Source organism: Myotis daubentonii, chromosome 11 (assembly GCF_963259705.1).
Source record: "Myotis daubentonii chromosome 11, mMyoDau2.1, whole genome shotgun sequence".
Taxonomy (NCBI): Eukaryota; Metazoa; Chordata; class Mammalia; order Chiroptera; family Vespertilionidae; genus Myotis; species Myotis daubentonii.
The window spans coordinates 21,090,256-21,117,560 of NC_081850.1; the positions used below are offsets into that span (position 1 = coordinate 21,090,256).

The 27,305-nt window shown below is 46.4% G+C and overlaps 1 protein-coding gene and 1 non-coding gene across 3 annotated transcripts; both read right to left on the reverse strand.

Moving 5' to 3' along the window:
- Positions 1 to 82: 82 nt before the first annotated feature.
- Positions 83 to 27,305, reverse strand: ACER2 (alkaline ceramidase 2). 2 transcript variants are annotated; one of them, XM_059656563.1, is made up of 6 exons: positions 27,063 to 27,296; positions 17,555 to 17,669; positions 16,665 to 16,806; positions 9,572 to 9,709; positions 6,742 to 6,879; positions 83 to 4,199 (listed from the first exon to the last, which is right to left on the reverse strand). In XM_059656563.1, the coding sequence occupies exons 1-6, from the start codon at positions 27,168 to 27,170 to the stop codon at positions 4,013 to 4,015; spliced, it is 828 nt and encodes a 275-aa protein (XP_059512546.1). In that variant the 5' UTR covers positions 27,171 to 27,296; the 3' UTR covers positions 83 to 4,012. The 2 variants fall into 2 exon arrangements, with proteins under 2 accessions (XP_059512546.1, XP_059512547.1); XM_059656564.1 differs by lacking the exon at positions 9,572 to 9,709 and having other exon boundaries at positions 27,063 to 27,305.
- Positions 5,435 to 5,596, reverse strand: LOC132212926 (U1 spliceosomal RNA). Its single transcript, XR_009447861.1, has one exon. It is a non-coding gene; the product is annotated as a U1 spliceosomal RNA (small nuclear RNA).

Below are 27,305 nucleotides of genomic sequence, written 5' to 3' on the forward strand. Positions count from 1 at the left end.
CTTTGCTATAAATCCATTTAATGCATTTTTTTTTAACATGGGCATTTCAAAGTCATTGTGGAAATAACCACATACATACATATTTAGTCACAGAAAATGCCATCACGGCTTTAATATGAAACATAGCTGTCAGAGTTCACAGAAAGAGCATAAAGTGCAAGAGCTCCATTTCAAAAGGCCTTACGCTACTCCCAAAGCAATGGAGGTTAACTGCCACCACAGCCAGTGGGCACACGCCTTACACAGCACACCCTGCATAAAGTATAAACTCTAGAAGGAATGTATCTGAAAATACTATATTTGTTCTAATTACAAACTGTGGTTATAAAATACTCTTAAATCTGGCTTAACATATAGAGATACAATTCAAACAATTAGCCCCTTATAGTAGGGGCCATTCAAGAAAAAGAAGTCCATAGAATGATGTTATAAAAGCCATGGGGAATCCCAACCTGGCCCGAGCCTTCTCTTTGGCCAGCTAGAATGGCAGCACCCAGGGCAAAGAGCTGGCTATGAAAGGTCCCAGTCCATTAGGAGAAAAGGAGCTCTGGTCGGGGCTCTGGCTGGGCTAGCCTCAGCCCTCACCTGTCCCTCACAGGGGGTCCCATGTCAGCCCCGAGGGAGGGAGAGCCAGGGAGGGCTCCAATCCAGTCCTGGGGCCGCCAAGACGGCACTGGCTCATATAAGCATGATGGACTGGTGAGATGCTTTACACACCTGAGAAACCCAATAAACAGAATAGGTGATGGCATTTCACAAAGCCTGTGTTTGATGACCCTCGAGCTTAGGCGCTCTCCAGAGGGACAGTGTTCCCCCAAAATGTAGCATGTGACCAAATAGGTTCAGATATCTGCTCCCATGCACCTTAAATATGTTCACTGAAGTGCTTGTTTTATAATATGCTCATCAAGGGGATAAATATTTCTTTTCCGAAAAATCAATAAGCAACCAAACAGTATTCAATAAGAATCATTCACTTAATAACATGGTAACTTTTTTTTTAATATGCAAAATGCATTCCTTCTGGATATTGATTTGGGGCAAATTCTACCCAGAGCAGAAATCTGATAGCTAGCAGAGCAACTGCCGTGACCTAGCTCCCAAGTGTGGGATCGCCACTTCCCTCCGTGGCAGCAGGGAGAACGATTCTTGATTGCACGTTCATTAATGAAATAAGCCCTTCACTCACTTTACATCGGCAAACATCAAAACCTTAGAGCCACATATTTAACACTATTTCCTATTACTCGTCAGTCCAAGAGCAGAAGCATATCTAGGAGTAGAATCCAGTCCATGAGTCCACGCGCGGCTCCATCAGCAGGGAAGACTCAGTAGTCGGGCTCAGAATCCAGTGATGAGCTCTCCAGCGTCTCGCTAAGGCGAGTGCACTTCAAAGCCTGCTCTTCATGCAAAATACCCAACTCACACTTTCATTCCACTCAAGCCACAGGACAAACCATCAGCTCTAAAAGACATCTACTTACAAATGTAGTAGGGGAAAAAAAGACTAGGAGGAAATATACCAAAATATGAATGGTTGCCCTTGAGCTACAGAAATAGATTACTTCTTTGACGTTTTTGTAGTATCCCAATTTTCTTTAAAGAGCAAGTAGTGCTATCAAAGCATTATAAATATGTAACTACAAATATGAATGAAACCATCAACCTAACTTAAATACTCTCTTGACTTGCCATCCCATGCTGACAAGCCATAGTGATTGCTGTTCAAACGGGTTATGTTTGCCCTCCTCAGTATACCCCACTTCCCACCTTTTTCTTGGCCCTCATTGCATTAAAACCAGTTCCTAGTAGGGCACTGTGTTCCTATCAGAAGCATTCCTCCTGACATCTGAACTTATTCAGATGAACTTATTCACATCATTTCTTGTGCTAGAGGGATGGAAATAGCCCGAGAGTCAGGGCACATCCTTCCTTCCTTCCAGCAGTCACCGTTCATCCCTATTTCCAAAGACACCCAGAACCTTCCAGGAGGTCAAAGCCTTGGGAGCTGAAGGTAGTGCTCCCCAGGGAACCAGCCCTGCATCTGATGGAGTAAATGGTCCGTCCTTGACAATGCTCCCCTCACCAAGGAACCCTCCAGACAGACACACGCACAAGCATGTCCTACCCTCCTCTCTTTGCGTCTCCTGATCTACGCTTCCACGCTAAGACAGGTGAGCTTACAGCACACCAAACCCCTTACTTGGGGGCATTTTTATTGTGCAGAATGGATGAAACCAGGATCCGTGCCTGCTGAGCCAACCAGAAGAGAGGGCAGTCTGGTAACTCCCTTTTAAAAATGCTAGACTTGAACCCCAAAGGACTTAGCAGTTTTCAAATTCTGTTTCATGAACCACCTAGGTCGCATAGAGGTGGGTTAGAGGTTCTTGAAATATTTAATTCAAACATCGTTTTTAGAATATACTTTTACACTACAATATAGCAGTATGTACACTCATTCAATACCCAATTTTTCTACCTTGAAAACCGCCAAATCGTTAATTTGCATTTTCACTGCCTGATATATTTAAGAACTGCTATAAGTTTAACCTCAAAGTAAATTTAAGCTAATAAAACCCATTTCACACATTGGGGTTCCATAAAGATTTCTTACTGAAAACAGGGTTCTGCTGCTAAAATAACTTGAAAACCACAGAAGGTAGTCATTCATTTTTAAACTCCGAATTCCGTTCTTTCATGGGGTTTTGCCTTAGGTCCTGTGCAAATTCCAGCCACAGAAACAGTTCCCGGCCAGGCCTCACTGCTGCTGCCCAACTCTGAGGCGCTTCGCACAGTGGCGAGACTCCTGGCCGCGCAAGGACGGCCTGCCCTGCCCTCACAGGGTAGGCTGCAAAGCAGGAAGCGCCTGAGTGAGAATGAGTATCCCTGAGGCTGCGAATCGCCCCCGCCCCCCTCACACCTTCAGGGCTTGTGGAGTCTCCCATCCATCCCAGCCCAGGGAAGAGGAGATTCAGTGGTAGCCAGTGTCACTTTAGGTGGGAAAAACTCAGAGGCAACAGCTTTGCCCTGCTACACAGCCAAGGACCCACCAGCCAATGCGTGGTTCCTGCCAGCACTGGGGACTGCGGCCCAAATGCTCGGAGAATCTACAGGAAGCCCCTCCCAGTGCGAGCGTGGAGAATAATTACCCCAGCAAAAGCCAGAGAAAGGTCGGGGATGTTCTTGAGGTAACATCCAGGCAGCTCACAGGAGGTGTCCAATGAGAACACGTCTCCAAAACTTCGTGGCTGCTCCCAGCTCTGAGCCCGGGCCCCCGCCCTCACGGTTGTCACAGCCCTTGGGTGATGTTAGAGGTCAGGCAGTGAGGAGGGGTCTGGGGAGGGACCCAGCGACTCCTCTGTGTGTCTGAGGCTACTGGGCTGGGGTGGGGGCAACAGTGTCCATATTTAAACACTTCGTCTTCTTCAGTAATGGCTTATAATGGACAGTCGTTTTGGCACAGAGGGGTTTTCTCCTTAGCTTTACCCTCACCTGTCAGGTCTCCATGTCTCAGCAGAGGTAGAAGTGAAAGGATCCACAAATGCATGTAAAACCCGGGTGTTTGAGCACGGCAAGCAGAGAGCTAGCTTCCCTAGCCACAGCCACAAGCGCGCGCGCGCGCGTGTGTGTGTGTGTGTGTGTGTGTGTGTGTGTGTGTGTGGTTTTCCCAAATGGAAACCTGGCGTCCTCCATCAGACGGGTGGAGGGCGTTGTCTGTGGCAGGATCTGACTGTCAGCAGGAACTGGGGGTCTGGGGGTCTGGGGCCCACAGACCCGCAGGAAGGAGGCACTGAGTCCCCCGCTGCTCAGGGACGCGGACCACAAGCCACTGCCTCGAAAGTGACGCTGTAGCCAGTCCTCAGCCCCCTACTTTCCATCTCCGGGAGCAGTGGCGTCCGGGGTCCACACACACCAGGGAGAGCCCAAGGAAACAGCATTTTTAAGAAAATAGACCCCACCCCCAACTCTGAGACCCCCCAGGGGTCTTGGCTGGCAAGAAGCCCGCCCTCCGTCACGTGGTCTTGACTGAGGATTTCTTGTGGGCGCACAGGAGGGACACGTAGGGCACGCCGATGAAGGCCCACTTCTCGCTGGGCCAGAACCTGATGACCGGGCCTTGCTCAGGGATCTCGGAGGCGGCATCAAAGTAGGCAAAGCACACGCAGCCCAGGTAGGCGGCCAGGCAGATGAGGATGTGCCTGGAAGGGAGACAGGACGGGAGGTGAGTCCTGCCCTGGCAGAGGCTGCGCCTGCTGCGGGGTGCCTCCCCCCACCGCCCCGCCCCCTTCTGGCCTGACCCACCCTTCCTGGCGCAATGACCTTCCGGGCTTCTAATTAGCAAGGGGAGAAGGGGAATGATAAATCTGGAGCAAAAGGCCTGTTTTAGGATGTTCTAATATTCCAGCCTGATAACAGGAACCACCGTGCAAATGCCTTTGGAGTCTAACCCAGAAGACTGAGCCCCAGGGTTTAAAACGGGGGCTAAGAGGGCGGACTTAGAAAGCACACTGTGAAGTACTGATCGGCCACACACAAAGTTAATTAAGATAACGGACAGGCCTTGGTAAGGAAAGTTGTCCAGGACCTAGTATTTGGTGTAAGGGAGAAAAAAGGACCAGTTTGCATCATGTACAGAATGATGCTATTTTTGTTTTTAAAAAGCATAGTGGAGAAATATATATATACATAATCAAGAAGGATATACTTCAGGCCATTAACAACGGTTCTCCCTTTGGTAGATGGAATTATCAGAGCTTCTCTCTTCCTATATTTCTCTGTTGTTTAAACTTACTATTAAAAAGCAAGCCATTTTATAACTGGGACAAAAAGATGGTCCATTTTGACAAAGCAGAAAGTACACCAAATTTAGAAACAAACTGAATTTAAACCAAAGTTATCTATATACTAGTATATAAAAGCCTAAGTGACCGTTACAACTGGACAACCAGACGACCGACCAGTAGCTATGACGTGCACTGACCACTAGGGGGCAGACGCTAAATGCAGGAGCTGCCCCCTGGTGGTCAGTGCACTCCCACAGCCAACCTCCTGTGGCTGGCCAACCTCCCGCGGTCCCTCCCCCTGGGTGGCTGGCCCTGATGGCCCCAGTTTGGCCAGCCAGCCAACCTCCTGTGGTCCCTTCCCCTGGTCGGTCAACCTCCCGCAGTCCCTCCCCAGGGCCAGCCCCAATTGGGACTTGGCGAGACGGCCTGATTGGCCAGGAGGGACCCCACCTGTGCTCGAATTCGTGCACCAGGCCTCTAGTTACAGTATAATCTTCAAATTTTACTTACATTGCTAGTGTGCCCAGGGAACTTGCTTGGATCAACAAAAATGTACTATATCTTGAATAAGGTCATATTTACACAGGTGTATATATTTATCAAAACTCATCAAGCCATACATTTACATCTGTGCGTTTTGTTTTATTTTTTAGGGGAGAGCAGGAAGGCAGTCCCCGACTACCACAAACCATGCAGCCAAGTTTCCCACATCTGAGGAAATCGCAGGGGTCAGCACACCAGAGCGCAATGGATAAGCCTCGCCCTGGGAAAACCACCGTCGTGATAACGGTATCTCCCTGCCAGGTAAGTATTAATCTGCGTGTTTTATTATCTGTCGATTATAACTCAGCAAATATATAAAGTGTTTATAAACTCACTAGTGTGAGTCAAGGTTGAACCTAAGAAACATCAGGCAATGGATCCTAAGGCTGGAATCCCAATTTGAGCTGTTTTGTTTTATTTCACCTTTTGCAAAGAGTTCTGAAGTCCCCAAGCCTTTTTTTTTTCCCCCAAGGAAATGTAAGCAAATTCTTCTAAACCATGTGGTTTTTAGGCATTTCCTGACAAGTCACGCTTCATCTGATTCAGATCTAACAGTTTTTCCAACTCGTTACCAATGGAATTCCCTCCTGGAGGCTCTCAATTTGCAGGAGACATCCTTCATGTTTCCCTTGGTCCTCGTTGCTTGCAATTACAAGTCCTGGAGGACAGCGAGGGGGAGATGACTGGGTCTGGAGCGGAAGTGGTTCCTAGGCAGCCACTCGGCCTCCTCCTCAGCTTCTGAGAGAAGGATGCTGCCCACTTCGCAACCTGCTTCACTGTTTGACCTCACAGTGTCTCCTGAGCATCCAGGTATAGATGCTCCAAGTCCCCCTATGGACACCTGGGCTGGTTTTACATAACCAGCTGGTGTTGTGAACAATTCACTTTACTTCTCTGGGCCTCCGTCTCCACCTGTAACATGAATGGGTGAGACTGTCCCTAGATGACCTGAGGCCCAAGTGTTCACCTCGTCATTCAAACCCAAAAGGGAAGTTGGGTTGACAAAAATGTACAATATCTTGAAAGAGGTCATATTTACCTCCTTTGGTCCCCAGTTGGACATCCCTGGACTGGTCCCGACGTTTGTCCCAAGCCTTCCCCACCTCCCCCACCCGAGCGGTCTAGCCAGAGCTCAGGTGACGGCTTCGGTTTTCAGGCTCCATTATGCTTTAATAATGGAGCCAGAGGTCAGAGACCCGGACTTGAAGCATAAACAATGAGGTCTTTTTGTTCTGGCTGAGCCAGCTCCCTGGAGCCCATTCTGCTTTGGACAGTAGTTTCTGTTGCTTCTGAAAAGTCTGACAGTGTCCGAGGAGAGGGGGCACTCGGGCTGCCCTGTCCCCTGGGCACACCTGGGCACCTGGAAGAAGAACGGAGCCAAAGGAGAGTGCAGCCCCCCACGGGCTGGGCTTACCACACGCAGTGCAGGTAGGGGAAGTGGAAGGACGACAGCAGCTCACAGAAGGCTCGGTCACTGATCCAGCAGAAGAGGGCCAGGGTCCACCAGAGGCCCGAGAAGAGGCCCAGCTTAAATACACGCACGTTGTCACACCTGCACGGGATCCAGGTGCCATCAGTCCTGGGTTCCGCCCACCTCCCTGAACGCTGGTCTGGTTCCTCACATCTCCCCAGCCCCTTGGCACTGGAATTCCTACCCCACATACCGTCACTCCGCCAGCTCGTGGATGTGAATCCCATATGTACACAGATGAGCCCCAGAGCCATACCTCTCACCCAGGCCCCTCTCTGACTCCAGACTCCAAACCCAACTACCTTCTAAACATGTCCACCGAGGTCTCAGATAGATCCACATTTAACATGTCCATAATGAACTCCTAACCTTTCCCCCAACCAAAACCTGGTCTTCTCCAGCCCTCTCAGGAAAATAAGTCATTCCATTTCAGAAGCTTAAGTCAAATATATAGACAATTTATTTTGCACTCTAAAAGGCAAAATAAACAGGCCTCTAGCCTTGCCATTTTTAAAGGTAAAATGAAAATGGACAGAAGCAAGTATCAACAAATATACAGGCAATTGGTCTGGTACTGGAGGATCTATACACTCAATTTAATTGACCCCAGAAAGTTTGGCTTACGGAACACCCCAGCACAGAGAGCTGGAGATGCAGTGTGTGTGCTGAGTGGCAAGAAGAGGTGGAATGTCACATGGGCGAGTCCCCTGGGGTGGGCGGGGCTGGCACCTGGAATGCTGGGAGGGAAGCACTGCAGAGTCAGGGTCCAGGGCAGCCTGCACTGTCCCTTTCTCTGTTGGCGAGGGGGCAGACCCTGCCAGATGCTGCACACCAGGCTTATTTGCACTTGGGGCTTATCCAAACCTGACCTCCATTGGGTATAGTCCCACTTTTCAGGGCTTGAATCAAAATGCCAATGTGAGGTTAAGTGCAAAAGCAGGACCCAAGTTTAGGATAGAAAAATCTGAGCAGATGTCTACTGTTGCTTCTCTTCTTGACCCTCTGTTGCATTCTCAAAGTTTTCCTTAATCAACTCTCTTATGATCAGAAAAAATGAGTCTATTTTACAATATTTTAGATGTAGCTGAGTCACTCGATAATGTGAGAACACCACCCAAATTTCAGCAAATGTCAGATCATGACCCCAAGTCATAATGAATGTTATTTCCTCATGGTCTGAGAGAAGGCTCAGAAAGGACAATGAAAGTATGAAAAGACTAGAAACAAGCTCTAGGATTGAGGCTAATGAGAAAGAGAAAAAGTGACTATTACAAATCCATTTCAGATGTCTTACAGCTATTTAACTGTGTGTGTTTTTCAAAGAGTTTCAAGATCTGTTAGTGGCCCTAGCTGGTTTGGCTCAGTGGATAGAACGTCGGCCTGTGGACAGAGGGGTCCGGGTTTGATTCTGGTCAAGGGCACATGCCCAGGTTGCGGGCTCGATCCCCAGTGGGGGGAAGTGCAGGAGGCAGCCAACCAATGATTCTCTCTCATCACTGATGTTTCACTTCCTCTCCCTCTCCTTTTCTCTCTGAAATCAACAAAAATATATTTTAAAAAAAATATCTGTTAGTGTCTGAAATAGGTATCTTAATTCCCTGGTCCTTGAAGGCTCCTCAAAGAAGCCAATGAGACAAGCCCGACAGCGTCCCTCCATGGCCAGCTGGCAGGCTTACCTACCTCTTCAGCCACCTCTGACCCTGCCTGTTATTGCTGACAATCAACGCAACCCCCAGAGGTGGGGCAGAGGATAGAAAAGTACATGTCTCCTCTCAAAACAAAGACTGAGAGAGAGCTGACTGACACATTACACAGAGCGACTTTCACCAAGTGGGACAGACAGAAGACTTCCACCAAGACACCCATGTCCACAGCAATGAGAGAATCTTGCATTTCTACAAGTGGGCGCACAAAGCAGAAGCATTTTCTAAGAGCACTAGGGCTAGAAGAAGACAGTCGTGTACACAAAAGAGCGAAGCTAAAATGTTTCTCCATATCAACCTGAACTCTGAGTACACAACTTCCCAAAGGAAAATGCTTACCCAAGGACAAAAGGCTTTCCTGGTAGCTTGTAAATAAGAAACCAGATCTCAGAGAAAGTAGCCGTTGACAGTATGACACCAGAAGTCACATTGTACCTTGTACACAGAAATTCATTTCTTTTTCCTTCTGTGTGTGACTGCAACTGCCTCTTTAGGGCTCTTCTCCTTATTCTTGTCATATGAACAAACCTATTCTCCTTTCTATAGAGTTCACTCACTCTGGGCCCCTTGGTCTAGGGCAGTGATGGTGAACCTTTTGAGCTCGGCGTGTCAGCATTTTGAAAAACCCTAACTTAACTCTGGTGCCGTGTCACATATAGAAATTTTTTGATATTTGCAACCATAGTAAAACAAAGATTTATATTTTTGATATTTATTTTATATATTTAAATGCCATTTAACAAAGAAAAATCAACCAAAAAAATGAGTTCGCATGTCAGAGGTGTCGTAGGTTCGCCATCACTGGTCTAGGGGCACATTAGGTCCTCGAAATGTTTCCGCTAATCTAGCTTTGGACCCCTCGGATGTACTGCACCCACAAAACAGCTGCACCCACAAAAGAGCTGCTCCCTCTTTGGGAAAATGAGATTGAACCTGCTCTCAAACAACAGTCAGGAACTAACTCTTCACGAAAAGTCCAACTCCTCCTCCACACTCAGGGGAGTAAAGGAACGAGGAGCTGGTGCGTCCCTGTCACAGGGACAGCGAAGGGCAGGGGGAACGGCACCCACCTCTTCAGCTCTGCGATGAGCAGCGCAGTGCAAGGAATCCCCAGCGTCATCAGAGAGATGTTGTTGATGGCGGGCTTGACAAACGCCAGGCACGTTGTAACTGCAGACAGGACGCAGACCACCGCCTTGAACCTGCCCCTGAATCGGTGAAAGCAAACCAAACCCATTAGCTAAGGAGGTTTTTTTGTCAAATGTGGACAAGGTGTAGGCACTGCTGGTGGGTGTGGAAGCTGAGAAGAAATTGTGCACCAAGTACCCAGAGCCTAAACACCATTCACTCTCACTGGCTCAGTAATTCCACTTCTAGGAATCTATCCTTAGGGAATAATCAGAAATATTCTAAATACTTAGCCACGAGAACATTAGAATCAACTTCAGCCCGTAAGGGTGAGATATGGATACTTGTTTTCTTTTTCTTTTCACATGTTTTACAGCAGGATTTGGTAAACGTTTCTGGAAAGGGCCCGACAGTGAATATTTTAGGTTTTGTGAGTCACACAATTACTTCACTGCCGCTGTGGACAGTAAGGGAGGGAACGGGCAGGGCTGTGCACCAACAGAACTTGATTTGCAAGGACAGGCAGTGGACCAATTTGGCCCACAGAACAGTGTTATCAACCCCCGTTCTGTAAGCTTCCTGGTTTAAAAGAAAAACATCACTCTGGTGAGTGTGGCTCAGTTGGTTAGGCGTTGTCCCATGCACGGAAAAGTTGCCAGTCGGTTTCCCCGTCAGGGCCCGTGCCCAGGTGTCGGGCTCAATCCCCAGGGAGGGGGCGTGCAGAGGGCAGCCAATCAATGTTTCTCTTTCCCTTCCTCTTTCTAAATATCAATTATATGTATGTGTGTGTGTGTGTGCACGGAAAAAACCTCCTGTGTCCAGCACACAAGAGTAAAAGTCTTTTTTTTTTTAATATATTTTATTGATTTTTTACAGAGAGGAAGGGAGAGAGATAGAGAGTCAGAAACATCGATGAGAGAGAAACATCAACCAGCCGCCTCCTGCACATCCCCCACCGGGGATGTGCCCACAACACAGGTACATGCCCTTGACCGGAATCGAACCTGCGACCTTTCAGTCCGCAGGCCGATGCTCTATCCACTGAGCCAAACCGGTTTCGGCGAGTAAAAGTCTTTAAAACACTGTAATAGTGTCTGTATTTACTGACAATCCACGGTCTGGGAAGCACTGGCCTTTTGTGTTGACAAGTTTTTTGACACGACAGATCTTAGAGAAATAACTGAGAGCCCCCTTTCACTCGAGTGGAGATGCTTTCAGCAGCAAGAGCCAGAATCGGCGACGTGATCCTGACCACGCTCCTTCCTCTCTCCTCGGGACCCCACTTCCTTATCTAGAAAATGAAAAGTCCGAACTAGATTGTCTCTAAGGCCTCATCTATGACTGAAATTTAAGAGCTCGTGATATTCCTGAAGTTTCTGTTATGAGCACCATTTACTTTGGCCATGAGCCCTGGAACAGGTCACATTTGGGAAACTAATTTAAATGAAATTCCATCATAAAAAATCAAAGTTCACTGAAACCTTAAAAATACAAATTTATCTCTTAGAGGAAACCCATTTATCTTCAAGGCACAGGAAATCATTGATCAAGCTGCCAACTTTCTGAGCGGAATGAACAGGAATGGTAGCCCTGAACTTCGACCAGAGGAAAAAAAATATGTCTGGGAAAGGATCCAGGCGGCAAATCCCCGGGAGAATCGTGTTTTTCTCCTGACCTTGGCTGGCAGCCTTCAGCTACTGGGTAAAAGGCTGCCTGCTCTCCCAGCCCGAACGTGTGCATAACCCTTGGGGACCCACAACAACTCTCTTCCTGGGTTGAGGTGGTGTGACACATACTCAGGCTTTGGGCCTTTTTAGAGTGGGGAAACACATAATTAAAACTTGCACAAGGAATCACCTCCCTGTATCCAATGGTTTAGGATTCAGACTCAGGTTCGAGAGAGCCACAGGGATTCTCAGCACGGGTGTTCCCGTGCGACCCCTGTGTGCTCACATTCTGCCTCTGCACTCGGTGGCTGTGGGATCTCTGGCAAATCACGGGACTCCCCCCAGGCTTTGGAGTGAAGACACCCGCCTAAGGGTGTTCCTGCAAGCATTGCAGCATTTCATACTGGTACAGTGCCTGGTACATGGTGTCTGCTCATCAAATCCACAATCACTGCCATCGCTTGAGAATAAATGCTCTTTAAAATATTATTGTTGTTAATAACAGCACACTCCCAGGGAAAATCTGACTGAGCTGGTGTTGCAATCACCAAAGACTCTAGATAGCACTGCCAGAGTTCAAAGGCAGCAAGCCTGACACAACATGCTTTCTGACCAGGGGCAGACACCTCCCATGTCAGCCCGGTGGGCGTGTGGAATGTGCTTTGGGAAGGCCACTTAGCCAACTAGGACGTCCTGTGAAAGCAGGATTTTGCAGCCAGCAGAAGGCAACAGAAGTCACATGGCAGCCCAGCGACCCAGAGTGACCGGAGGCCCTGGGTGCAAGAGAGCTAGCACTCTCCAGGAGCCAAGGGCCCCCCAGGCTTTTTCTGGGCAGTGATGGCTACTGCCGGCGCTGGTCCTGTTGTCAACTGTCCAGCCCATTGTGGGTTCCAACTGAACACCAGGTCAGGGAACTCTTAGCACCCCTTCTTCTTCTTGTGCTCCCCAAACCAAAATCTAGCCACCCGGCACCATCATCATATTATGATTATAACAAAGCTATTACTATTATCATCGGCTACCATTTAAAGCAGTGGTTTTCACTCTGTCAGACCCGCTGCCCATTTTTAAAATCAAATAGTTGTAATGGCCCTTTTACTCCTCTGAAGTCAAATGCAATTTATGGATGAGAAAACATCCCATCATTGTGACCACTGTAAACTTCCCAGATGTCCTTTAAGAGGCAGAAATGTCCCTGGTTAAGACCCACTGCTTTAAACTACCCTCTAGGGTTCAAACAACCTAGTTAGGACAAGCCCCTGAGAGTCACAGGACTACAGCATTTATTTGGTCTTGGAAGGCTCATGCCTGTCATTTTATAAGTGAGGAACGGATAAGGCCCAGAGAGTCGGAGATGGTGACCCCAAGTCATCTAGTCAGCGTGAGAGCAGGACACGCAGACCCCAGCCTGCACCCTTGCAATTCAGGAGTCAAAGAATGAACTGCATTCTAAAGTGAGCTCTGTCCCTAGACTTTGTAGAGGCAAACTCTTAAAAATCACAGCAGGATAAATTATTTTAGAAATGGATATAATTAAGTCTATAATATTTCTTTGTTCTTGTTTTTTTTTTCTCAAAACAAAAATGTCTAAAAATTATTAATAACCATCTATAGTGAAGTGTGTGTCCTGACAATTCGTAAAAACATTCTAGGCAAGATGAAAGAAAACCCTTCTTTTTTTAAACCCACCAATTATTTACATAATGCCTGCTGTTCTAGTCATCCTTATCTTCAAACACTTACCCATATTAGTCATTCATAATTACTGCTAGCACTGAGTGAGTCCTTAATATGCTTTGTAAGATTTTATCATATATTTCTAACCCCAAGAGGTGGATGCTGCTATTATCTACAATTTACATGAGCAAAATGAGGTATCAGAGCTTAAAAAAAAAAAAAAAAAAGGTAGATCGTTATTCAAATCTATATCTGTCTGACCCAGTCACTTAGCCTCTATGCTGTCTCCTCTCCAGGAATCTCACACAGGAACTACTCTGAACTGGTTTTTGAAAATAGTCCAGCAAAGTCTAGATCACAAACAAACAAACAAAAAGGAGAGATCGATGTTAACTATCTGGTAAATGCAGGCAGCTAAATCACGCAACCCCGATCTTCAGAAATCCTGGTATTGACCTGAAGTCTTTGGTGTGGCCTGCCACTTCCTGTAGAGCTGCCACCTGTCAGGGGCCCTGAAGCCCATGGAGGGGTTTGCTCTCCTCGCTCTCCCCATCCCTGGAAATTGAAGACAGACAAGTGGAATCGACACCCTTATATTTAGAGTGAGCGACTTCCTGTAACACACACCTTTTCTTTCTTTGCTCATTAAAATCCTCAATGCCCACTCTCTCCTTCCATTTGTGTGCTTATCTCAGAGATGCCAGCAGCAATCTCTCCGTGCCATGGGCAGTCCTGAGAGCTAACTCTGACTGAGCGCTCACCCTGTTCTTGGTACCATACGGAGTGCTGCAGTCATCTCGCAAAAACCCTAGAACTACCTAATTTTATAGATGAGGAAATAGAAATAGAAAGTTAGAGTATAGACAAGTTATACCGTTTATAAACCGGGAAGCTAGGATTCAAATCCAGGTATTCTCCAAGGCCAGGGATATATACATACATGGTGGTCAGTGCTGCCAAAGGACTCTGCTCAAACTGAAAGGGGTCCCAGCTTCCACAGAGAAATGGCGCTGGTGACCGAAAAGTCCCAAGGGTCAGGGACTTCCCTGCCTCGGGCTATGTTTTCATTATTAAAGGTGGTGCCCTGGCTGGTTTGGCTCAGTGGATAGAGCGTTGGCCTGCAGACTCAAGGGTCCTAGGTTCGATTCCAGTCAAGGGCACATGCCCAGATTTCGGGCTCCGTCCCCAGTAGGGGATGTGCAGGAGGCAGCCGATCAATAATTCTCTCTCATCATTGATGTTTCTATCTCTCTCTTCCTTTCCCTTCCTCTCTGAAATCAATAAAAATATATTTAAAAAAATAAAAATAAAAATAAAGGTGGTAAGTGTGAATTACTACAGCCATTGCCCCATATTCTCGTCTCCTGCTCATAACAACATTATCTCACACATTCAAGAAATGAGAAAAGAAAAAGGTCCTCTCTTATGAGTACATTAAAACATGTCACTTGGAATTTCAACCCAGGCCTCCAGAGTGCCGCAAACAAACAGAACCCTGTTCCCATGTCTTCCACTTCTCCCTCCGATCCCAGGACTTGAAAGATGAGATCCAAGAGCAAAACAGTACCGTAGCTCTCAACCTGACACACGCCAGGCTCGGGAAAGGACGGAGGGGCTTGTGGGCACCTTCGGAGACAACAGGAAAAGCCGAGAGGAAATGGTGTGTGTATCAGGCAGAGTCAGAAAGTCCGCCTGCAAACTCACCTCATGACCCTGCCTGGTGCCATCGCCTTCCTCCCTCCCCTCCCCCCACCCCGCTCAGGAGGCTTTCTGATCACTCTCATTCATTGTCCTGAAACTGAACAAGGAAACGGGACAAGACTAGAAACCAGAGGCAGCTAAACCAACCTGCGTGGTTTAATGTGCATTTCCTCCACTGAGGAGAAGGCTCAGCCACATGGAGACTGGATTTCATTATTTCATCTAAGACGGGGAATACCTCCTTTTCACTTCCACTGGTAAACAGGTGGTTCTCTCTCTCTCTCTCTCTCTCTCTCTCTCTCTCTCTCTCTCTCTCTCTCTCTCTTCCTCTCCTTCTCCCTCCCCCTCCCGCTCCCTCTCTCCTTCTCGCCCTCCCTCCTTCCCTACCCCCCTCTCTCTCTCTCTCTCACTTTTTGATAAGTAACCTTAAGGATACTTCTTTCTATTTGATTATACTCAGAGATAACACTATTTAATGCAAATCGTACTACCCAGGATGAAGATTCTACAGCTAATCCATTTATAGTGTTTTCTCCCTGCCTCATTTAAAAATACATTTTCATATTAAAAATTAACATGTGCTCTTTGTAAAAAGAAAAACAGTGCAGATTAAAGGTAAAAATGAGCCCTAGCCAGTTTGGCTCAGTGGAGAGAACATCAGCCTGAGGACTGAAGGGTCCTAGGTTTGATTCCGGTCAAGGGCATATGCCTGGGTTTCGGGCTCGATCCCCAGTGGGGGGCGTGCAGGAGGCAGCCAATCGGTGATTCTTTCTCATCATTGAGGTTTCTATCTCTCCCTCTCCCTTCCTCTCTGAAATCAATAAAAAAAAATATATATTTTTTTAAAAAGGTAAAAATGAAAGCTCTCTCTCCACACCAATTCCTAAGAGTGGCAGTGGCTATCCTCATCCTCCCAGGCATTTTTGTGCGCGTGCAAAGACATGTACTCAACAAGAGGCTATTTCATTCATTCTAAAATTAGAATATTGCACACACAGTTCTACAATGTGCTTTTGCAGCCATCATATTTCATGGACACGCCTCCACCTCAGTCCCTACACAACAGTTAATAGCTGCATAGCTCCTGTCCCTGTACCAGCTTGCTTAACTGAATCCCTATCTTTAGACTATCCATACATACCTTGACAAACATGAGTAATATGTTCTGGGAACATTTATCTTTATGAGGGTGACTCTCTTCTGTTCCTTCAGATATTAACACCCTTATACAGCTCCTCAGGAAGGCATCCCTGACCAAACTCGAAGTTACCACGACCCCTTACCAGCTTCATTTCCATCATAGATTTGTCTCTCCCTAATAGTATTTATGTGTTTGTTTGTTGATTGACAATCTCCCCAACCTCAGTGTAAGGTCATCCAGGGCAGAGGTTCTGTTGTTTAATTTACTGCTACATCTCAGTGCCTAGAAGCCTAGGAAAATGCATAGCAAATAGTAAGTGTTCAAAAAGTATTTACTGGATGAATACTCAAGCATATAAGCATAACACAATGGATATTAAAATGCATCCTTTCCTGAAATTCTGGGTTTCCAGTTTGGAGGGGTGTGTGTGTGTGAACAACTACAGTAGCTATGGCTCCAAGAACCAATTCCTTAGTGGATTCTACTGTAAATTTATAAAATGGTGGAGTAGGTTGGACTAAAGGAAATATTCTAACAGGAAATCAAAGGTCTTTGAACTGCCATTCAAGAATTTCCCCCCCACTGATAATCTTTCCACTTTTTCTCACATCAAATAAGGGAGACATTTGACGTTCTGTCCCTAATGTTATATAAATTCTTCTCCAGGCATATAGAATCCTCTCTATTACCTGTCAGTTCATTTATACTGTCAGACGCTAAACAATCAGGAGGTATTAAACAGGAGTATGATGAGCTCGTCACTAGGCTGGGCTTCATCGTGTGCCGTTTTTCTTGATATATTACATTATATTGGGTATTGCACCTAGCAGGTGCCTAGCACAAGCTTACCTGTCGTTCCGAAAGATCTTTGGCAGATACCTTCTAGGGAACCACATGGCCAGAGCACACATCAGAACCCAAAGGATTGCAAGTTCATCAAGCATCTGACCCAGGAAACTCAGAGTTGCATGGAAGTAGACGGATCCAATTCCTAGAATCAATTACAACCAATAAAAAGTGTCACCGAAGAAGAAAAGACTCACAAATTCAATACACTGCTTAAGGAGAGCCCTTTCACGAACCACTGTCGCAATCACCAGATAGCTCGCTCTCTCTGAAAAAAGAAACCGAAGGAAGAAACTCACACCACCTAGGCATGCAGACTTCAAGTCTAGAAAGAGGATTTCAAGGCGGGCCTAAATATCAGCACTTCAGAACTTTAATGGTTCCACAGGTGAGCACGGTCTCTCTTCATCCACTAGCCTTCATGGGAATAGGCAGTAAAAAGAAGTCAACACTCTCTCCCTGCTAAGAGTTCCCAATCTGCCTGTGGAAGGAAATGGAAATTACCCAAGTATTTCCCAAAACAATGAAGGATCAAACAACTAGAATTTGTTTTGTTTTGTTTTGTTTTTACCTTTAGTCCATTAGAGACCAGTCTCATCAGAGTTAGTTCCATTGTTCCACATGACTTTCTTCAGAAGTTCTCAGAAACTGCATTGGCATAACACCAATGGCAGTGACATAAATGAACTCTCAAATACAATTGATAATTACAGCCAACCTTGTTATCAAGCCCATATTTGAAAGAGTGCTTTTGGCCTCAAGCAAGCAACATAAAAGTGTGCTAAGACGTCAGAGCGACTTTGGTTTATAAAACATAATGTTCACAGGAGACAGGAAGTGTTGGAATTCCATTTCCTCCCTTTCAGCCCATGCTCCCAAACGGGTCCACTTACCCACTACAACTAAAAGAGTCCATATTAAGTAGATGCCACTGTTGAAGCACGTTGCGTACTGGCGGAACAAGCACATGCAGATGGGAGGTAAAATGAAAAACAAGACGTTGCTGATCTGGGGGGAAACGTAAAATGAAAAGATAAATATTAAGTAAAAGGGCAAAAAACAAAACAAAACACAAAGCAGCTTGTTCCAGTATGTCCTTTGCAAACTGAGATCAATGTGGCCATGCATCTTGTCTAAGCACTTATACTTTTCTTCCTGCAGATCCACAACAGGAAAACGTAAAACTCCTTGGATACGCATGTAGCGGGCTCCTTACCGCCGCGTTGGTCAGAGCAGCGGCAGTACCAGCACTGCCATCTGAAAGCTGCTCAGGCTCCCCCTGGATTCTAAGAATCGGGGACTTGTTCTTTTCCTGCACAGACGAACTAAGAAGCCTTCTAGTTTACTAGCACATACACTTCTTACGATAAGATCCATACTAAATAATGGTAAAAATAAAGTTTAATACAGGTGAGGAGGACTAGGCAAGCTGGAGCCCCCAGTAACTTTCTGTCAGCAAGGCCAGCCTTTTCTTCCAGGCCCACAGAAGGCAGACTCTTCCTAGAGTCCCCTGTCGCCCTTTGTCGCTTCCTCACTCTATCTAAAACCTACTTTCAGGTGAAGATCAAATGTGTAGGTTCTTTCCCAGCTTTAAAAGGATACCATTTTATCTATTTTTTAAATATATTTTTGTTGCCCTAGCCAGTTTGGCTCAATGGATAAAGCGTCGGCCTGTGGACTCAAGGGTCCCAGGTTTGATTCCGGTCAAGGGCATGTACCTTCGTTGCAGGCACATACCCAGTAGGGAGTGTGCAGGAGGCAGCTGATCTATGTTTCTAGCTCTCTATCCCTCTCCCTTCCTCTCTGTAAGAAATCAATAAAATATATTTTAAAATATATATATTTTTTTGTTGATTTCAGAGTGGAAGGGAGAGGGAGATAGAAACATCAATGATGAGAATTATTGATCAGCTGCCTTCTGCACACCCCCTATGGGCATTGAGCATGAAACCCAGGCATGTGCCCTGACCGGGAACTGAACTGTGACCTCCTGGTTCAACCACTGAGCCATGCCGACTGGGCGAAAAATGATATACCATTTTATCTTTCAGACTTCAGTGTGGATTTAAGCCTCTGTTATCTCTCCAGAAGGCATTTGGCTTTTTTTTTTTTAATATATTTTTGTTGATATCAGAGAGGAAGGGAGAGGGAGAGCAAGAAACATCAATGAGAGAGAATCATTGATCGGCTGCCTCCTGCACACCCCCTACTGGGGACGGACCCCACAAGCCCGGCATATGCCCTGACCAGGAATTGAACCAGTGACCTCTTGGTTCCTGGATCTATGCTCAACCACTGAGCCATACCGTCTGGGCAGCATTTGGTTTTTTAAAAAATATACTCTATCTAATGTAACATTAAAATATTATCATTTCAACATGTAATCACTATTTAAGTATCATTAATAAGATATTTTCCATTCTCTTTGTTCAGATCCAGGCTTTGAAGCCCAGTGTGAATTCCACACTGACCACACATCTCCTTCAGGACCGACCATACTTCACGTGCTCAGTAGCCACATGTGGCCAGGGACCGCCATACTAGACAGAGTAACTGTGCTGGGGCAGACCCATCTCAGCCTGGCCCCTTTCCAGTGACAATAAGGTAATTTTATGTGTAAGTTACTGAGAAACCACCAAACTCTTTTCAACAGTGGCTGAACCATCTAACATTCCTACAAGCAATGCACAAGGGTTCTAATTTTTCCATATCCTTGCCAACACTTATTTTCTGGGGGTTGTTTTGCCTTATGAAGGCCATCCTAGAAGGTATGAAGTGGTAGGAATATCCAGCTTTTTAAATTTCATCTCTAAGTGTGGAGTGAGGGGCTCCTCATACAGGACTATGTATACAGAGGAACAGTGAAGAAGGTTAAGACAACAGCTAAGTCTAAATGAGCAACCCCAGTGGGCATGGGGTGGGAGGGGTACACACAGAAAGATTTAAGGAGAGTACTTTCAGAGATGGAATGGGGCAGATGAAGTCTGAAAAGCCAAGGGCATGGGGGCTTTTAAAACACAATACAGAGGGGGCCTCAAACGAACTATGAGTGAGTGCCTGAACTGAACTGAAGGGGCCAGGAAAGGTAGAAGGCTTTTTCCAGACTTACAAAGTCACATTGGTGCACAACTATACAAAATGCTTCAGCAAACCCCAGAACTTGAGGCATAGTACCGATAAGGATTGGCAACACCAGTGGCCAACATAGGCCTCCATCACCATTTGGGAACAAGAGAGATTAGGAGTGACGCCATTTTCAGCAAGAGGAGAAAGACAAGGTGGGAGAGAAATAATAGAAGGAAAGACAGGTAAGATTTTTCATCGGGGACGGGATGGGGTAAAATCCCAGGCTGAAATCCCTAGCGGGCTGCATCATTCTGGAGAACAGGGTACCTTTTTCTAGGTGGTCTACTCTGATGGGGATCTTTATCTCTATCCCACATCGGAGCCCTATGAGCTACTGGTGACCCTGGCGGAGTGTATGGATAAATTGTGTCAGGTGTTCCAGGTACACAGTCTCCAGTCCTAGAAATGCCAATACTCATTCACCAAGAAGCAGACAGGCAGTAGGCTATTGTTCATTGTTATGATCACAGCCTTTAACTTTCTATGAACTTGTTTAAAGAGTTAGAGATCTTTAAGAGTTAAAGTGAGAGGAAAAAATAAATAAAAAATAAAGAGTTAAAATGAGAGCTCTTAATCATCCCTTGTTTTACAAAGGGATATAACTGAGGGCCCAGAAAAACTCCTCAGCTGGCCAAGGTCACGAGGAAATCACCCTCGGAGCTGGAGAAGTAAGAGGGAGAGAGAGAGCGGCTGCCTCCTGCATGCCTCCCACTGGGGACCAAGCCCCTAACCCAGGCAAGTGCCCTGACCAGGAATCAAACTGGCGATCTTTTGGTGCCTGGAACAACAGCTCAACCAACTGAGCCGCACCAGCCAGGGCTGCAACTTTCTCTTCTCATTTCACAACATGCTTTATAAATCTTTTTCAACTTAGTTCGTATAGATTTATCTCCTCACTTGCGATAAGTGCTGCGGTTGGCACGAGTTTTTTGGTTTTCTGTGGGTTTTTTTAGCCATTCCCCAGTGGAAGGACACCAATTTACAGCCCCACCTACAATGTTGGAAAATATAACACATTTGTTTTTTATCCCCAATATATCTTTATTGCCTCGAGTCCTCTCTCTCAGTCTCCCTTGCATCAGCCAAGTGCAGCTAACTGCTGCCAAGCTGCCCCCAAATGGCTGTCAATTTATATTACCACTAGCAAGGTACACACGGATCACTTTTAAATGTATTTACACATTACTCACGAAAGCATGAGTCGTTTATTATACCTGCAGTAACATTATGATACTTCCAAACACTTTTTTTTCATTGCACGTATTAGAGAGTTCAGTTTAGAAGCACCATTTTAACAGATACACCCACATAATATGAAATCATATTATTAACTTCTGCACAGACCATCTAGCAACATCTGCTGGCCTCCACCAGGCCTTTTAAACAAGTCAGTCTATGAAAAGGAAAAGATCAAATTAGAGGGAGACGCTCCCCAAGACAAAAAGAGGAAGGAACTCCCAAAGAAATACGGAAAGCAAATGAGTTGTGGTTAAAAGACAGGTTCAATGGCTCCATATCTACTGAGAAATGAAACTTCCTCTCAAAATCGTATGGGGTCACTAAAGTTGAAGAATAGTTCAGACAAGAGGTATTTTTTAAAGCCTATTGTTGGATTATCCTTTGGAGAACTGGATTATTTAATGCCTGCAAAACAGATTATTTTAATTGAAAGGAAAGCAAACCTTTTGAAATGTATTATTTCCTTAGAAACTTCCTCATTCTATGAATTCCCACATAACATCTGCACCATAGTAATGTCAGGAACACACTGCAAACTCATCCTGATGCATGTGAATGGGCACTTCCCCAGCAGAGGGTAAATACTGACAAAGCAAGAAGCTCTGAGTTTTTCTCAACAAGTTCATAAGCAGACAAGGGTCAATACCCTGACTAAGAAAATTCTCTGCGTGTCTTCATTGTATGCACATTCCTAACCATCCATCCCATGGCTCCCCTCCAGCCTCTGAGATGACCGACTGTCCTGGTTTGCCTGGGACTAAGGAGGGTTTTCAGGACATGGAACTTTCACTTTTAAAATCAAGACAGTCCAATTTTGTCCTTGGCAAACCAGGACAAGTTGATCACTCTATACAGAAGTCTTCTTGCAAAATCCCCCCACTCCACCCTCCACAGAACCCCAACCCCATGCAGAGCTCTAACACCTAGGTGACTTACGAACACTTTTATTATGGCCTTCACCACCCAGGTGACTGTGGGTCTGGTCTCTGTGAAGGCACACAGTAGTTGCCTAGTAAATGAATGGATGGATGGATGGATGGACGGATGGATGGATAATTATGCCCTACAAGTAATGGGATGTGGGCTTTTGGCATATAAAGAGGACTCTACTTTCCTTATCTGACTGGGGGAGGTAACAGATCATGGATTGGTTTTATGCATATGTTTTGCTTCAAGACTTTTTTCAGCACCAGTTGATTTCCTTCTGTCCCCCTGAGTCACTGCCCAGCAACAGAGTCCCCAAAGGCTAAGTCCAGTGGTTAAAAGACACCCTCCCCATTTCTCCAAAGCAGCTAGGTCTGGAGTCTTCCTCTTCAGTGTGACTGGGGCCTTAAAACTTAAAACATTAAAAAAAAACAAAACAAAACAAAACACTGAATTCACCTGGCTGGTGCAACGCAAAGGTTGAGTGTTGACCTATGAACCAGGAGGTCACAGTTCAATTCCTAGTCAGGGCACATGCTGGGGTTGCAGGCTTGATCCCCAGTGGGGGATGTGCAGGAGGAAGCTAATTAATGATTCTCTCTCAGCATTGATGTTTCTCTCTCTCTCTCTCTCTCTGTTTCCCTCCCTTTCTGAAATCAATAAAAATATATATTTTTAAAAAGAAACTGAATTTAATAAAACTTGTATATAGAAGAAATAGTACAAAATGTGCTCAAGCAAAAGGCTGTGTTCTTAGAGAAGATATTTGGGTTTGGCTGAAGCAAAGGATGATAAGATTTGGGGCAAGATGGGAGGGGGGTTGGGGGGTTGGGGGGTTGGGGGGTTGGGGGGTTGGGGGGTTGGGGGGTTGGGGGGTTGGAGGGGTGGGTGAAAAAAGGTGAAGAGATGAAGTTCAAATGGGTTGTTACAGAATAGTCATGGGGATGTAAAATACAGCATAGGCAATATCTAATACTCAATAATGTCAAGTAATATTCTAATGTATGGTGTCAGATGAGATTTATTAGGATGATCACTTAGTAAGTTATAAATGTCTAATCACTGGGGTGTGTACACCTCAAACTAATATAATAAAGTACTATGTCAACTGTAATTGAAAATAAAAACAGATTAGCAATAATTACCAGCCTTTAAAGCAGTGGTTCTCAAACTGTGGATCGCGACCCCTTTGGCGGTCGAACGACCCTTTCACAGGGGTCGCCTAAGACCATCCTGCATATCAGGTATTTACATTATGATTCATAACAGTAGCAACATTACAGTTATGAAGTAGCGACGAAAATAATTTTATGGTTGGGTCACAATATGAGGAACTGTATTTAAAGGGCCGGAAGGTTGAGAACCACTGCTTTAAAGTGAATATTCCCTTTGACACAGCAATTCCCAACCTAGGATTGGTCCTTGAAAAATATATCCAGATGCATGTGTGAGGATAGTCAGTGCATCACTGTTCAGAAACCAATACAACAAACAGAAACTGCCCTAAATGTCCATCAATAAGGAATTAACTGGTTAAATAAATTATGGCTAGCCCATTAAATGAAATACTGTGTAGACATTGTAAAGAGAAAGATAAGAGCAAATATAGGACTATCTCCAAGACATATTATGTGAAAAAAAACAAGGTACAGAAGAGTTTGTGTAGTAGTATCTCAATTGGGTTGAAAAAAACTTAGATTGGGTTGTGTATGCAATATACATACATATTTTATATACTCACACAAATAATACAAGTGCTTTTTATATGCCTAGAAAAAGTCTAAAACGATACAGAAGGGCTCTGGCCAGTGTTCCTCAGTGGTTAGAGGTCAGCCCGTGCACCAAAGGGTCACAGTTTTGATTCCTGGTCAAGGGTAAGTATTTGGGTTGCAGGTTCAATCCCTGGCCCTGGTTAGGTCATGTGTGGGAGGCAACCAATCAATATGTCTTTCTCTCTTACCCCTCCTCTCTCCCTTCCTCTCTCTCTAAAAATCAATGGAAAAAATATCCTCCGGTGAGGACTAACAACAACAAATATACAGAAGAAAGGGTATTTTTCACTTTATAACATGAATACTCTGAATTTTTTAGCATAATCATGTATTACTGTTATAATAAACAACAACCAAAACAATAAACTATTTGAAACAAACTTTTCTTTTCATATCAAGAATCATGGCTGGCCTACAGATCAAATGGTCCCAAAGCAGGAGTTTAAGTTAAAGAACAACTGAATAATAAATGGATGTATTATGCCACATAAATAAATCTAAGGTGCTACAATGGCACTTGTATCTTCACAAGTTGTACCTTAGCAGAGTCAGATGGACCTAATTCTAACTCTAGTTCTGCCATTTTTTAAAAGTATACTTTTATTGATTTCAGAGAGGAAGGGAGAGAGAAACATCAATGATGAGAGAGAATCACTGATCAGCTGCCTCCTGCACGCCCCCCACTGGGAATCAAGCCCACAACCCAGGCAGGGAGGGGGGTAAGAGATCAACCAAAGGACTTGTATGCATGCATATAAGCATAACCAATGGACATAAGACACTAGGGGATAGGGGAGGCTAGGGGACTGTCAAGGGCGGGGGGAAAAAATGGACACATATGTAATACCCTTTGTAATACTTTAAGCAATAAAAAAAAATAAAAAAATAAAAATAAAAGTATATTTTTATTGATTTCAGAGAGGAAGGGAGAGAGAAACATCAATGATGAGAGAGAATCACTGATCAGCTGCCTCCTGCACGCCCCCCACTGGGAATCGAGCCCACAACCCAGGCATGTGCCTTGACCAGGAATCGAACCATGACCTCCTGGTTCATAGGTCAACACTCAACCACTGAGCCACACCAGCCGGGCTCTGCCATTTTCTTGACCTCAGCAAGTTGCATACTCTCTCTAGGCCCGTTTCCTCCTTTATAAAATGGGCATAGAAAATAGCACCCACTTCCTAGCGTGGCCCAGCAGAGCTTCAGCACACAGCGAACAATGAATGGAAACCAGCAGTAACTGAAGTTGTAGTTGTGATGTGCTACCCCAAAGACTTACTAAGAAGCTTCTGGATCCCTCTCCCAGGCTTCTGACTTTACATCTTCAATTCCTTAAACAAGTTCTTCTCCAGATTAGTAATAATTATTATTTTCTTGTATAACTGATACCTAGACCTGCTGCCTTCCTGTGAGGATTTAATCAGATGTTAATCTCCCAGTAAAGGCTCACTGCCTTCCTCAGCACAGGAGTAAGAGGTTTGTCCAGTGACCTACAAGCACCGCCGATAACCAGGGCGCGGGGACAGAGAAGCTATCGTTTTTGCTGAACTCTTTGGACCAACAAAGTTTGGTGACCAACCACTTCTCTGAGACAGTCGCTCCCTAGTTTCCCTTTCACTCTGCGCACTGCTGAAGCAAATGTTGTGGTTTATAAGTATTTCTAAGAAAAAGGTCTGTCTGGCAGACCAGCTGGGCTAATCAGCTACAGACGCTACAGCTAAAGATCCGCAGTTGAGTTCTAAAAAAGATTTTGGCACTCACCACGTAACTGCTCCAAAGGAACCAGATTAAAAGTGAACACCAAACAAGTTCTCCCCTTTCTCCAGCACTCCGTGGCTTTTCAAGGCAGGCTCAGGGCAGCTATACACTTTTTGGCCAAATAACCAGGCCTGACTTTCTGCTGGCCTCAGATTCTACCGATAATGACTTTGCAGAGAGTATGAGAGCCTGTCCCCAGGCTGTCATTTCTTCTTTAACTCCGGTGAAATCCCTAGTAGTATTCTCCGCTTTCAACTGGAGAACCGAGTGGCCGCTGCGGAAAGCACCAGCCCTGCTCCACAGGTGTGGGCGCCCGCCCACACGGACAGTGTGCGCTGGAAAAGGTGGTACAGCAGGTGAGGTGCGGCCCCCTCCACTAACTGTATCTACGAAGAGCAGAAGACGAGGTGTTCTTGAGGAACTAACCTGGGCACATACACGAAGCAGGAGTGTTTGGAGAGAGGGCAGCCGCAGCCGTGGGTTTCAGCAATAAGAGGACCGAGGGTGCACACTTCCGAATTGTGGCCCCGACCCACCAGAAATGAGAGCATGACAGCTCCCTTCTCAAGAGCTGTGTGCTCATCGGTGACTAGGAGGGCAGGGACCAGCTCAGCAGAGATCCCTCCAGGCAGTAAGCACTGGCTGATGCCAACGTTCTCGCCAGCAAATCTAAGGTGAAAATTCTAAAGAACAACCTCAACTTCTCAATGAACCTTCAACCAGGAATTCCTGTTTTCCCCGTCGGAGCAGTGAAAAGACAAACCACTGAAATGACCACGCCAAGGCTTACATTTGGTGCCAGAATCCTGAGCCATGGGCACAGCGAAAAGAGGTCTTTCCCTCCCAGTTGCAAAGCTTTCCCTCCCACAAAGAGGAAAAAGCACACAGGCTTCGGCAGTGGGGACGTTCCGTACCTAGAAATCAGGTACCCAATCGCTCCCAAGTTTCCCTTTCCCTCCCCGGACTTCATCACTGGAGAGCGCACCGGCCTGGGGGAGTTGAACTGGAGCTGGCATTAGACGGGGCACGAAGTTAAGGCGAGGAAATAAGAACTGGTGGTAATGAACTTCATTCTGGCCCAAAGTAACTCGACCTACTATTGATGGATACGCGGGTTGGGCCCCGCTCCGGAGACCTGCCGGCGCGCCACCGCGTTCCTGGGCCTCCCGAGCAGGTGTTCGGCGCAAAACCGCACAATGCCACCCAAGTGCGTCACGCCGCGGGGATCCCAGGGGCGCGCGGGCGCTGCCCCCGCAGGGTCCCCGCCCGCAACTGGCCCAACTCGGAGACGGGCCGACACGGAGCACTGGCTCCGGGACGGATGGGGACCGCACCACACAACAGTCAGCAGAAACGACAAGAGGAGGAAGCGGAGCCCAGCCGGCGCGGCCCGGGCCGGAGAGAGGGACAGATGGGGAGCTGGAAGGCGCGGGCGGGGAGGGGCGCAGGTGGACTCCGGCCCTGGAGAGAGAATGCCCCACGGTCCACGCGGAGCCCCGGTCAGGTTCCAGGCGCCGCGGCGCCGGGGACAGCCCCTCCCGCCCGCGAGCCCCCGGCGCCCCGCTCCCGCGCCCCGCACCGTGTTGTAGAACTCGGCGATGGCAGGCACGATGGTGTAGTTGTCCTCGCACCAGTCCACCTCCGAGCTGCCAGCCCGCAGCTGATCCCACCAGTGCGGGGTGCTCATGGCCGCCCCGGAGCATTGGAGCAGCCGCTCCCGCGGCCGAGAGGAAGCCAGAGCGGCAGCTCTCGCCGACAGCGGCGGCGGCGGCGGCAGCGACGGTTTTATGCACAACGGCGGCCGCCGGATGTGGCGCCCCCG